This window comes from Ceratotherium simum, chromosome 26 (genome assembly GCF_057802395.1).
Source record: "Ceratotherium simum simum isolate JZ-2026a chromosome 26, ASM5780239v1, whole genome shotgun sequence".
NCBI classification, from domain to species: domain Eukaryota; kingdom Metazoa; phylum Chordata; class Mammalia; order Perissodactyla; family Rhinocerotidae; genus Ceratotherium; species Ceratotherium simum.
The window spans coordinates 27,061,860-27,074,893 of record NC_141925.1 but is presented as its reverse complement, the minus strand read 5'-3'; the positions used below and the strand labels follow the sequence as shown (position 1 = coordinate 27,074,893).

Below are 13,034 nucleotides of genomic sequence, written 5' to 3'. Positions count from 1 at the left end.
ATGTGATCCAACTCCTTAAATCAATCTCTCTCTCTATCAATCTCTCTCTCCACACACAACAATATCCTGTTGACTGTTTCTCTAGAGAACTCTGACTAATAGACTATCCAAAAGAAAACAAGACTTTGCCTAGAAATTTATTTAAAAGACACATGGTTTATTTGAAGTTCAACAATCAATAATATTAACTAAATCAACAATGAGTCTAAGAAAAGCTAGTCAAATTCCAGATGTGGAGACTTCCTACTTCTTCACCAGTTTCATTTAATTTTCCAAAAGACTGATAAGAGACACTGCTTTATCCAAATAAGAGAAAGTAATTTTTTCAAAAAAAAAAGACGTTGAGACTAAAAGTCAAGATGAAATATTAAAATATTGATTAGCATCTTTGCAAATGTACAAAAATAAGCACATAATAGACATACACAAATACGTACAGGTAAACTTTTCCTAGAAAATTCATAAAGAATAAAATAAAGGTATAATTATTGACTATTTATAAAACTTACTATTAACCTTGAATCATTATTTGCACTACTTTTCTCAATTTTTCATAGGTAATAAGAACGGTAACAGGAAGTACTGTGGTATAGTAAGAAATATATTTGGTCTTTGTCCACAGTTCCCAGCACGAAGCTCCTAAAACCCTTGGGATTTCCTGAGTGTCTTTTATCATTCATGAAGAGCCCCTTCAAGCATACCAGAGTTTATGCTAATGAGGTAATTTAGGGTAGAATCTCTAAATAGCCTCAGAACGGGGCTGGTCCCCAGAAAGACGGAGTGATTAGAGGGCTGGAATTTTCAGCTGCACCCATGGACCTATGAGAAGGTGAAGAGGGGGCTACAGATTAATCTTTATAAACACTCCTGAACAATCTTGTTGCTCAGGAGTTTTTATAGCTTCCAGGTTGGTGAATGTATCCACTTGCCAGGAGGGTACTGCGCCCCACTTCCATGAGGACAGAAGCTCCTGGGCTCAGGACTCTTCCAGTCCTTGCCCTGTGCACCTTTTCATGTGGCTATTTATCTGTATCCTCTATAATATCCTTTATAAAAACTGGTAAACATAAGTAAATGTTTCTCTGAGTTCTGTGAGCCACTCAACGAATTAATTGAATCTGAGGAGGAGGCTGTGGGAACCTCCAGTTTACAGCCAGTCAGTCAGAAGCACAGGTAATAACCTGGACTTGCTATTGGCGTCCAAAGTAGGGGCAGTCTTGTAGGACTGAACCCTTAACTTGTGGGGTCTAATGCTATCTCCAGATAGTGTCAAAACTGATTTAAATTTGTAGGACGCCCAGTCAGTGTCTGCTGAAAACTGGAAAATTCCTTAATGGTGTTGGAAAAAACACACACCAGAAGCACTATAATCTCAAGAAGCAGTGACCTAACAAATTTCTTTGCATAAAGAATCACCTGATCTTCAAAATGGTAATTATTGGGGTTTATAAAGACTCCCATATATGATATTAGCACCACAAGAGTGCTTATGGCAAAACAACCTTGGTTGGAATTCTCTCTTTATTTTTGTATATGAAAGGAAAGGAGAATGTGGGGGAGAAGGACTTACAAGTGCTAGGTGGAGACAGAAGCATACAGATTTAACAGAGAGCCTAACAAATTTCAGTTCATCATCTGCAGCTGTCTTTATAAACCCATCACTTTATAAGTCCACCATATCTATCTACAATAGTGGGTCTCAAAGTGTGGTCCCCAGTCCAACAACATGAATATCACCTGGAAATCCGTTAGAAATGCACATTCTTGGTCCCTACCTCAGACTTACTGAATCATTCTCTGTGGAAGGAAACCAGGAATCTATGTTTTAACAAGCCTTTCAAATGATACTAAGGTTTGAGAACTAGTAATCTCCAGTCAAATACCTTTAACAATGAGACAGAACTAAATCAGGAAATTCCAGAAACTGAGTGGCAGAATTCTACTACATCACAATGAATCATGTGGAGGAAATTTTACTAATATTATCCCTCCTTTTTTATATGGCATTTATTCAAAAATGCTTTCCCAATACTATAACTGATATTAAGAATTTTCCAATGATTTAAAATTTTCAGTCCAGTCATAAGGCTTCTTTATGCCCACCAAGATAGAACAATAGCAACAGTTTTTAGGAAGGATGACGATACATTCCCAGGCAAAACTTACAGGCTGAGTACACCATATTATAAATTGCTAAACTCTGAATTAAGTTTTTTAGTTCTTCCAGGAAATGGGATATAAAGTTATCAGTAAAAACTAAACAGGCCAAAATGTATATAATACTTCTAAAGAGTTTTCACTTCCCTCTATGAAAATTTGCCAGAGGGGACAAAATCCTGCCAAAGAGGCAATTCCTCTGCCAATTTAATTCAAGTTATTAGCATGCCTTTGTAGATGGAAGATAAATACCTTTAAATTGCTTGATCATGCTCTGATGGTTTTCGATGGCTTCCTTTAAGATCATTTCAGGCTGGTCCATTTTCCACCGCCATTCAGTGCCCACTGGATTGGTGTGGTGCCTAGGAAAAGGAGGCAAAAGTTCTAAAGGACTCCCTGTAATAAGATCTCAGCTAGTCATCTACCACAAGGTAGTACATAAAAATAACAAAATCAGAGTTGGTTTCCTTCTAAGAGCTCAGCTATTTATAGTTGTATTTTCCAACTTATTTTAAGTCATGACACCTGGCAGAGAGCGGTGGCTAGAGAAGTACCTTCTGGCTGAGACTGAGGTTTTAATCAGAACAATACAAAATGTGCACCCCTCCCCGTCAGCCACCCACCACCAAGCTAACAAGCATCTAGTAACAACAAACAGTAGAATATTGCTGCCAGAGTTGCAAGATCATAGTGATAAACTCCCTGAGAGGCAGTGCAATGAGAAGACCTAAAGCTTATGATGGATCAGACTTGAGAAAAAAACCTGTAGCAAACCAGCCCCCATGCTATACCCAAGGTATCCCTAAAAGATACCAACAACAAAGGCCTAGCAGAAACAAAAGGTGTGCCGATTTCCAAATACAAAAAACATTCACCTCAGTCTCTAATGTACTAAACGAGATGTCCACCTTTAAACAAAAAAATTATGAGACATACAAAAAAGCAAGAGAACCATTTCCAATAGACAAAGCAATCAACAAAACCAAACTCTTGACACAAGTGTTGAAACTATTTGAAAGGGAATTTTCAAAAACTATGATTACTACATTAAAAGCCCTAATAGAAAACGTGGACAACACACAAGACGAAATGGGTAATTCAGCAGAGAGATGGAAATTATAATACACAATCAAATAGAAATGCTAAATATGAAAAAACAGGCCTTCAACAGGCTCAACAGTAGACTACAAACAGCTGAGGAAAGAGTTAAAAAACTTGGAGAGGCCAATGCAAATAAGCCAACTAAAATACAAAGACAAAAAAAATTTTTTTAAGTGAAAAGAAGGACATAGCATCCAAGAGCTATGGGACAACATCAAAAAGTCCAAAATACACACAACTGGGATACCAGAAAGGAAGGAGAGAGAACAAAGCAAAAGAAATTGTAGAAAAATTATGGCCAATAATTTTCCAAAGTTAATGAGAAACAACCACAGATCCAAGAAGCTCATAGAACAACAACTAGGATGTTTTAAAAAGAAAAAACAGCCTAAAAATATCATATTCAAACTGATAAAAACAAAAGAAAGTGAAAAAATTTTTAAGTTAGAGAAAAAAGACACATTACAGAAGAAAAAAGATAAAAATTACATCTGACATCTTATTAGAAAACAATTAAGCCAGATGAAACTATAATGATACCTGAGAAGAATGCTTAAAGGAAACAAACAGACAAACTTGTCAATCCAGTGAAAATATCTTTTAAAAACAGAGAAACAAAGAACTGTGCAGACAAAATCTGAGAGATTTTCTTGCCAGCAAACCTATATTACAAGATATGATAAAGGGAATTGTTCAGGCAAAAGAAACGTGATACCAGATAAAAACTTGGATGTCTTCCTCAAGAGTTGTGATGTGTCATTTTATTTCAATGCTGCCATGTTCCAGCAATCCCCTTCACTGATATAGTACCTTTGGACCACTATTATAGACAGGATTTCTCAACCTCAGCACAATGATATTTTGGACTAGATAATTCTTTGTTGTGGAGGGCTGTCCTGTGCATTATAGGATGTCTAAGAGCATCCCTGGCCTCTACCCAGTAGATGCCAGTAGCACCTCCCTCAGTTATAATAATCAAAAATGTCTCAAGACATTGTTAAATGTCCCAAGTTTCCCCACAGGGTGAAAAATAGCAATTTTGCCCTAGTTGAGAACGCTCTGATTTAACAGGATGTCCCAAGAGATACTTTTCAGTCTTTTCACTATATCCTTGGATAACTAGAAAAGGGAATACATGTCAAAGAACTTAATATGAGATGATGGTATTATGGCTATACTATTTTTTAAAAGGTCTTATTTTTTATATTATCTGTCAATTGAAGTATGTACAGATACAACAGTATGATGGCTGGGATTTGCATCAAAATAGTGAGGACTAGGATAGGTAAATGGAACATGATTGGCCATATGTTAACAAGGGTACACAGAGGTTCATTATACTATTCATTCTACTTATGTTCAAAAAACTCCATAATACAAGTGAAAGAGAAAAAAGAAACCTAACACAGATCTCACCAGACAAGTAAACAACCTGCTGATGACTGCATCAAAAGATTACAGTTCAGGGAAACAACATATGGCTGAATGCCTAGGGGGAAAAGCTGGGAGACAGATTCTTGGTGAATCAGAGCACTGAAAAGCATTTACATATACTGAGAATTTACAGAGTCTCAAACGTGCCCAGAACAGGATGCATGCTAAGAAAAGACCTGAGAAGACCCTAAACTTCCACCTACATCTAATTTTTAGGCTCAGCACAAGCAGGAAGTGAAGGCAAAGGCAGAGTTGTAAATGGTCTGGCTAAGCTAGGAAGAAATGCCCCGACAGAGTCAATCTGCAAAGACTGGGAGAGTGGTTGTTTTTTTTTTTCCTCTTTTTTTTCCTTGCCTCCACGTGCTCAAGGAAATATCTGTCAACACATTTGCTGACCACTAAACCACAGATTTCACAGACTACACAACAAAGAATAGAATCTATACAAAAACAGTTTAGAAAACTCCCTAAGCAAACAAATACATAAAACCCAGAGCAAGAAACAAACAAACCCTGAAGAATGGGAAGAATCTGATTTTGAGAGTTAACACATTATAATATTCAAAATGTGCAGTTTCCGGGCCGGCCCCGTGGCTTAGCAGTTAAGTGTGCGTGCTCCACTGCTGGCAGTCCGGGTTCGGATGCCGGGCGCGCACCGACACACCGCTTCTTTGGCCATGCTGAGGCCGTGTCCCACATACAGCAACTAGAAGGATGTGCAACTATGACGTACAGCTATCTACTGGGGCTTTGGGGGAATAAATAAATAAATAAAATTAAAAAAAAAAAAAGAAAAGGCAACCTACAGGATGGAAGAAAACATTTCCAAGCCATCTATCTAATAAGAGGTTACATATAAGGAACTCATACAACTCAATTGCAAAAACCAAACAATCTGATTAAAAAAAATAAAATAAAATAAAATAAATAAAAAAAAACAAAATGTGCACTTTCCAATAAAACATTACAAAGCATACAAAGAAACAAGAAAAGTATAGCATATTCACAGGAGAAATTAACAAAAACTGTCCCCAAGGAAGCACAAAATAGACTTACTAGAAAAAGACTTGAAGTCAACTTCTTAAATATGCTCAAAGAGCTAAAGGAAACCATTGACAAAGGGCTGAAGGAAACCAGGAGCACAATGTCTCAACAAATACAGAATATCAATTAAGAGATACAAATGACACAAATGGAACCAAAAAGAAGTTCTAGAACTGAAAAGTATAATAAAATGAAAAATTCAGTAGAGGGTTTCAACAGCAGATTTGAGCAAGCTTTGAGTAGACAGAATCAGTAAACTTGAAGATACATCAAATATCCAGTCTGAAGAACAAGAAAAAAAATTGCAAAGAAAAGTAGACAGAGCCTCAGAGACCTGTGAGACACCATTAAGAATACTAACTCAGGTACAATGACTCCCAGAAGGAAAGGAAAAGGAGAAAGGGGCAGAAAGAATATTTGAAAAAATAATGGTTGAAAACTTCCCAAATTTGATAAAAGATGTGAATTTACACATCCAAGAAGTTCAATGAACTCCAAGTAGGATAAACTTAAAGAGATCCACACCAAGATACATTACAATCAAACTGTTCAAAGACAAAGAAAAAATCTTGAAAGAAGCGAGAGAAGATACTCATCGTATAAAAGGAATCCTCAATAAGATTAACAGCCAGTTTCTCAGCAGAAACCATGGAGGTTAGAGGCAATGGGATGACATATTTAAAATGCTAAAAGGAAAAACACATCAACCAAGAATTCTATATCCAGCAAAACTATTCTTCAAAACTGAAGGAGATATTAAGACATTCCCAGATAAACAAAGACTGAAGAAGTTCATCACTAGTAGACCTACCCTATAAGAAATGCTAAAGGCCATCCTTCAGGCAGAAATGAAAGGACACTAGACAGACTCAAACCACACAAAGAGATAAAGAACAACATAAAGGTAATTATATACGTTATATACGTAAATACAAAAGTCGGTATTATTGTATTTTTAGATTCTAACTCTTCTTTTTTTCCCTAGTGATTTAAAAGACAAACGTATAAAACAACACTCATAAATCTATGTTAATGGGCACACATGTATAAAGTTGTAATTTGTGACAAGAACAACATAAAGGGGGAAGAATGGAGCTTTGTATGAGCAAAGTTTTTGAATACTATTCAACCAAATGTGGTATTAGTTCAAAATGAAGTCAGTCCTCATTATTTGCTGATTCCATATTTGCAAAATTACCTGCTTGCTAAATTTATTTGTAATCCCAAAATCAATACTTGAGGTATATTTGGGGTTATTAATGGCCAGGCACAGAGCAGCAAAAGATTTGAGTTGCCTGGTACATACCTTCCCAGCTGAGGTCAAACAAGGCAATGCTTTCTCTGCCTTTTCTTTAAGCTCACATACTGTAAACAAGTATTCTTTTGGCAGTCAATTTAATTCCCATTTTTTGCATTTTTGTGCTTTTTGTTGGTGATGTTGCTGTTTGAAACAGCTCCCAAGCACAGTGCTAAAGTGCTCTGTAGTTTTCCTAAGTACAAGAAGGCTGTGATGTGCCTTATGGGGAAAATAAGTGTGTTATATAAGATTGGTTCAGGCATGAGTTACAGTGTTGTTGGCCATAAGTTCAATGTTAACGAATCAACAACATATATTAAATAAGGTATCTTTAAACAGAAACATACATAAAATTAGTTATGTATTGATAAGATGATGAAAAGTTGTGACAAGAGGATTGTAGAAACCTAATCCTTTTATTCCCCTTAAGAGTGATAGTTCAGTATTCACTCATGTAGCATTCATGTAACTTTACAGAACATAACTACCACAAATAAAAAGAATTGAATGTAGATGGTTATAAGTTTAAGAGGGTAGTTGTAATCCCCCGAGTAATAACCACCAAGAAAATAACTAAAAAAATGTACAGAAAAGGAAATAGAATGGAGTCAAATGGTACACAACAAAAAAATCAGACATAAAAAAAGAAAGTAAAAGAGAAAGTAAGCAACAAAAAAGATACAAAACATATAGAAAACAAATAGCAAAATGTAAATGGATTAAATTCTCTAATTAAAAGCCAAGGATTGAGAGAACGGATAAAAAGAAAGATCCAATAATACGCTGTCTACAAGAGATTCACTTTAGATCCAAAGATACAAATAGATCAAAAGTGAAAGGAGGGAGGGCCGGCCCCGTGGCTTAGCAGTTAGGTGCACGTGCTCCGCTACTGGCGGCCCGGGGTTGGATCCCAGACTTGCACCAAAGCACCGCTTCTCCGGCCATGCTGAGGCCACGTCCCACATACAGCAACTAGAAGGCTGTGCAACTATGACATACAACTATCTACTGGGGCTTTGGGGGAAAAAAAAGAAAAGGAGGAGGATTGGCAATAGATGTTAGCTCAGAGCCAGTCTTCCTCAGCAAAAAGAGGAGGATTAGCATGGACGTTAGCTCAGGGCTGATCTTCCTCACAAAAAAATAAATAAATAAATAAAACTGTGGGGGAAAAAAAAGTGAAAGGAAGGAAAAAGATATTTGATGCAAACAGTACCAAAAGAGAGCTGAGATAGCTATACTAATATCACACAAAATAGACTAAGTCAAAAATTGTTGCAAGAGACAAAGAACATTATATATTGATAAATGGGTCCATCCATCAAGAACATGTAACAATTGTAAGCATACACATGCCTAACAAAAGAGTACCAAAATACGTGAAGCAAAAATTTATAAGCTGAAGAGAAAAATACAGTTCTACATTAATAATTACAGAATTAAAAAAACACATCTTAAATAATGTTGATAAAACAACTAGGCAGAAGATCAATAAGGAAATACAGCATTTGAACAGTACTATAAACCAATAATACCTACGACATATACAGAACAATACACCCAAAACACAACAGAATACACGTTTTTTTCAAGTGCACATGGAACATTTTCCAGGATAGACCATAGGTTAGGCCATAAATCAAGTCTCAATAAATTTAAGAAGACTGAAATCATACAAAGTATTTTCTTCAACCACAATGGAATAAAAGTAGAAACAAAGAACAGAAAGAAAACTGGAAAATTAACAAATCTGTGGAAATTAAACAACACACTTTTAAATAGCCAATGGATCAAAGAAGAAATCACAAAAGATATTACAAAATACTTAGAGATGAATGAAAACAAAAACACAGCATACCAAAAGTACAGAATGTAACTAAAGCAGTGCTCAGAGAGAAATTTACAGCTGCAAACACCTACATTAAAAAAAATAAAAAACATCAAATCAATAAGCTAACTATATACTATAAAAAACTAGAAAAAGAAAAAACTATACTCAAGGCAGCAAAAGGAAGGCTACAGTGAAGATCAGAGTAGAAATAAATAAAATTGAAACCAGAAAAACACTAGAGAAAAAATAATGAAACCAAAAGTTGGTTCTTGCAAAGATCAAAAAACTCGACAAAACTTTACCTAGAATGAGTAAGAAAAAGAAAAGAAAGACTCAAATTAGTAAAACGAGAAATGAAACTGAGGACATTACTAGCAACCTTACAGAAATAAAGAGGATTATGAGAATACTATGAGCAATTGTACACCAACATATTAGATAAACCAGATGAAATGAACAAACTCCTAGAAACACACAAACTGTCAAAACTGACTCACATAGAATTAGAAAAAGCTGAACAAACCTATAACAAGTCAAGTAATTGAATCAGCAATCAAAAACCTCCCTGCAGAGAAAAGCCCAGGAACAGTTTCACTGGTGAATTCCACTAATCATTTAAAGAATTAACACTAATCCTTCTCAAACTCTTCCAGAAAATAAGAGGAGGGAACACTTCTTAACTCATTCTATGAGATCAGCATTAACCTGATACCAAAGCTAGTCAAAGACATCATAAGAAAAGATAAAATTGTTTTTCACAAAGGTGTCAGTTAACAATTTCTTAAAGTCCTTCACATGCATATACTAAGGTTGAAGTGAATATGTTGTAGATAATGAGAGCCAGGCCAGGTTTCTCACTGTCAGAGAAAAAAGTCACAAACAAGCAAAAAGGGAATGCTAGAATGAGTTCTATGGTGCTGACTAGAGTTGGAAGTGTCAGTAAAAACTCATGGTTTGGGGGTTTTGTATTCTAATATACAGAGGTCAAGACACATACATGTATCTCCTAGTTTTATCTGCTGAGAGGGCCTAGAAACACAAACACTCCAATTGAAATGAGCATACAAATTTTGGATTCTAAATACCACTCTTCAGTAAAAGGAATTAAGGTTCCTTAGAGAAGTGGTTGATTCTAGGGTTGGGCAGGAAAAACAGAGCATGAGCCTGGACCCTCTCTGGAGTCAGAAAATACAGAAGTGTTTTAAAAAGAAAGAAAGAAAAGATACAGAAGCCAATCCAAAAGAGTTCCCAATAGTCAAAGCTGGAAAAATATGAGCAATAAAATGAATAATAATAGTATTGGATTATAACCAACGGAATAAATATCCTTGAGTCCAAATTAATACAAATAATTTAATAAATAAATAAATGAGGGAGAAGTGACTCTTCCTTACAAAGAATTTCAATTATTAAATGTAGAAAAAAAAAGAAAAGAAAAAATAACCATTGTAACACCAAAGTAATAAGTGATACAGGTAAGAGCCACCAATGAATGAAAAATTTAATGGGCAAAAGTTTAAGGAGAAACAGCATATTTGCATAGCCTCAAAGTATCTCCCCCCAAATATTTATTAATTACAAGGGGAAATAGTATTTTTATGGTGTAATTTTACATTTGAAAACCTGGCAGACACTATTTTAATCAAATAATGAAGGTTAACATCACCAGTAATAAGACATATTGATACCATGTACTCCCTAATATGACATGCTGAGGGTCACATCACTTCTATGGTATTGTTTCCAAAATGCATAACTTCACTCTAACCATGAGAAAACAATAAACAAAACCAAACTGAGGGATATTTTACAAAATATCTGACTAGTACTCTTCAAAAGTGTCAAAGTCATAAAAGACAAGGAAAGACTAAAGAACTGTGGCAGACGGGAGAAAACTAAAGAGACATGACAGCTAAATGCCATGTGGGATCCTGAATTGGATCTTGAAAGAAAAAGGACATTAGTGAAAAAATCTATGAAACTCTAATAGTTTCCAGTTTAATTAATAGAATTGCATCAATGTTAATTTCTTGGTTTTGATAATTGTTCCAAAGTTAAGTAAGGTCCTAACATTAGAGAAAGTTGGATGAAAGATACACAGGAACTCTAGTATCTTTGTAACTCTTCCATAAATCTAAAATTATTTCAAAACAAAACGTTTATGCCTACAAGATTTTAATGGTAGAGCAAGAGTCTTATACTAAAAAAAAAATAAAAACAAGATATAAAACAGAGAGTAGAGAATTATTTCAACCATGTTTAAAAAAAGAAAGAAAAGCTCTTTTTTCCTCGGCATAGAAGAGGCGATGGCGGCGCTGGCATCTCTGGGCGCCCTGGCGCTACTCCTGCTGTCCGGCCTCTCCTGCTGCTCAGCAGAGGCCTGCGTGGAGCCCCAGATCGCCCCTTCCTACTACACCACCTCGGATGCTGTCATTTCCACCGAGACTGTTTTCATTGTGGAGATCTCTCTGACGTGCAAGAACAGGGTCCAGAACATGGCTCTTTATGCTGATGTCAGTGGAAAACAATTTCCTGTCACCCGGGGCCAGGATGTGGGGCGTTATCAGGTATCCTGGAGCCTAGACCACAAGAGCGCCCATGCAGGCACCTATGAGGTCAGATTCTTCGATGAGGAGTCCTATAGCCTCCTGAGGAAGGCTCAGAGAAATAACGAGGACGTTTCCATCATCCGGCCCCTGTTCACAGTCAGTGTGGACCATCGGGGCACCTGGAACGGGCCCTGGGTCTCCACTGAGGTGCTGGCCGCAGCCATCGGTCTAGTCATCTACTACCTGGCCTTCAGCGCCAAGAGCCACATCCAGGCCTGAGGGCGGCCCCCCTGCCCCCTGCTTCTTTCAATAAACGGTCACTGGCGTTGCTGTGCTTCCACACACAGGCAGAGCCAACGGCCAGCATCCCCCGTCCCCTCAAAAAAAAAAAAAAAAAAAAAAAAAAAAAAAGAAAGAAAAAAACAGAAAGCAAATACTTCAAAGCATTTAACAATGATTTGTCTGGATGCTAGAATTATAGATAGTTGCTTTTCTTTACACTTTTTGGTATTTTCCAAAATTTTCTACAATAAGTATGGATTCTTTTTTTTTTTTTTGGTGAGAAAGATCAACCCTGAGCTAACATCCAGGCCAATCCTCCTCTTTTTTTGCTGAGGAAGACTGGCCCTGGGCTCACATCTGTGCCCATCTTCCTCCACTTTATATGGGACGCTGCCACAGTATGGCTTGACAAGCGGTGCCTTGGTGCGTGCCCAGGATCCGAACCCCGGTCGCCAGCAGCAGAGCACCCGCACTTAACCACTACGCCACGGGGCCGGCCCCAGCGTGGATTATTTTTATGATCAATGAAATAAAAAAATATTTTTTAAAACAGAATTATAGCTCTTGCATCAATATGAAAGATAAATTAAGGGATGACATAGACTGGAAAGTATTAACTCATTTCAGTTGTTAAAGGGTGAAATAATGAGAATCTAAAACACAGTCAATGGAATTAGGTAGGCAAATGGACAACAAAGTGAGTTAGAGAAAGAGAGAAGAGATTTTCAGTCTAAGACACTGAAGGATAGCTAATGGTGTCATTACCAAAATAGGAAGAAGAGGTTAACAGAGAGCATAATAAATTCCATTGTGGACAAACTGGGCTTGAAACGCCTGTGGATCATCTGAGAGAATATATCCAACAGGCAAGCCCTAAACAGAGAATGGAAACTCAGAAGGGAGACTGGGGCTAGAGACAAAGAATTTAAAGGTGTCAAACCGCAAGTATTCAATGAAGCCATGGAGATGGCTTACTACTCCTACCATTACAATGTAGAGTAATAAAAGAAAGCTAAGGACAGAATCAGAGAGAATTCATCAGGCAACGAACAAGCCAAACAAGAGCTAACATGAGAAATTAAAAAGAAACTGGCAAAGGGCTGAGGGAAAAACCTAGAAGAGACTGGTATATCTGAATCCAGTAGAAGAAGTCTTTCTTTTCTAGCTTTGCTAGAGTTCAATTAAGATGAGAATTAAATCACCTCTATTAGATTTGATGGTAAGGAAGTCATTAGTGATCACAAGAAAATGAGCTGCAATGGAGACATGAGTCAGCCTGTAGGGAACTGAGGAGTTGAAGAGTAAGCAGTTGTCAGTGAAAGAGAAAAATGGATTAGTAGCA

General features: G+C 36.7%; 2 protein-coding genes across 3 annotated transcripts in view; one reads left to right on the top strand and one right to left on the bottom strand.

The window, feature by feature from the left end:
- Window positions 1-13,034, bottom strand: part of LOC101393488 (S-adenosyl-L-methionine-dependent tRNA 4-demethylwyosine synthase TYW1) — a 221,573-nt gene that overhangs the window by 136,172 nt on the left and 72,367 nt on the right. For both annotated transcript variants that reach the window (XM_004439505.3, XM_087417408.1), the window contains one exon: window positions 2,410-2,519. In XM_004439505.3, coding sequence (XP_004439562.2) covers window positions 2,410-2,519 — 110 coding nt within the window. The remainder of the gene's footprint in view (window positions 1-2,409; window positions 2,520-13,034) is intronic.
- Window positions 11,146-11,785, top strand: LOC147913643 (translocon-associated protein subunit delta). Its single transcript, XM_087417407.1, has one exon. The coding sequence runs from the start codon at window positions 11,168-11,170 to the stop codon at window positions 11,687-11,689; it is 522 nt and encodes a 173-aa protein (XP_087273533.1). The 5' UTR covers window positions 11,146-11,167; the 3' UTR covers window positions 11,690-11,785.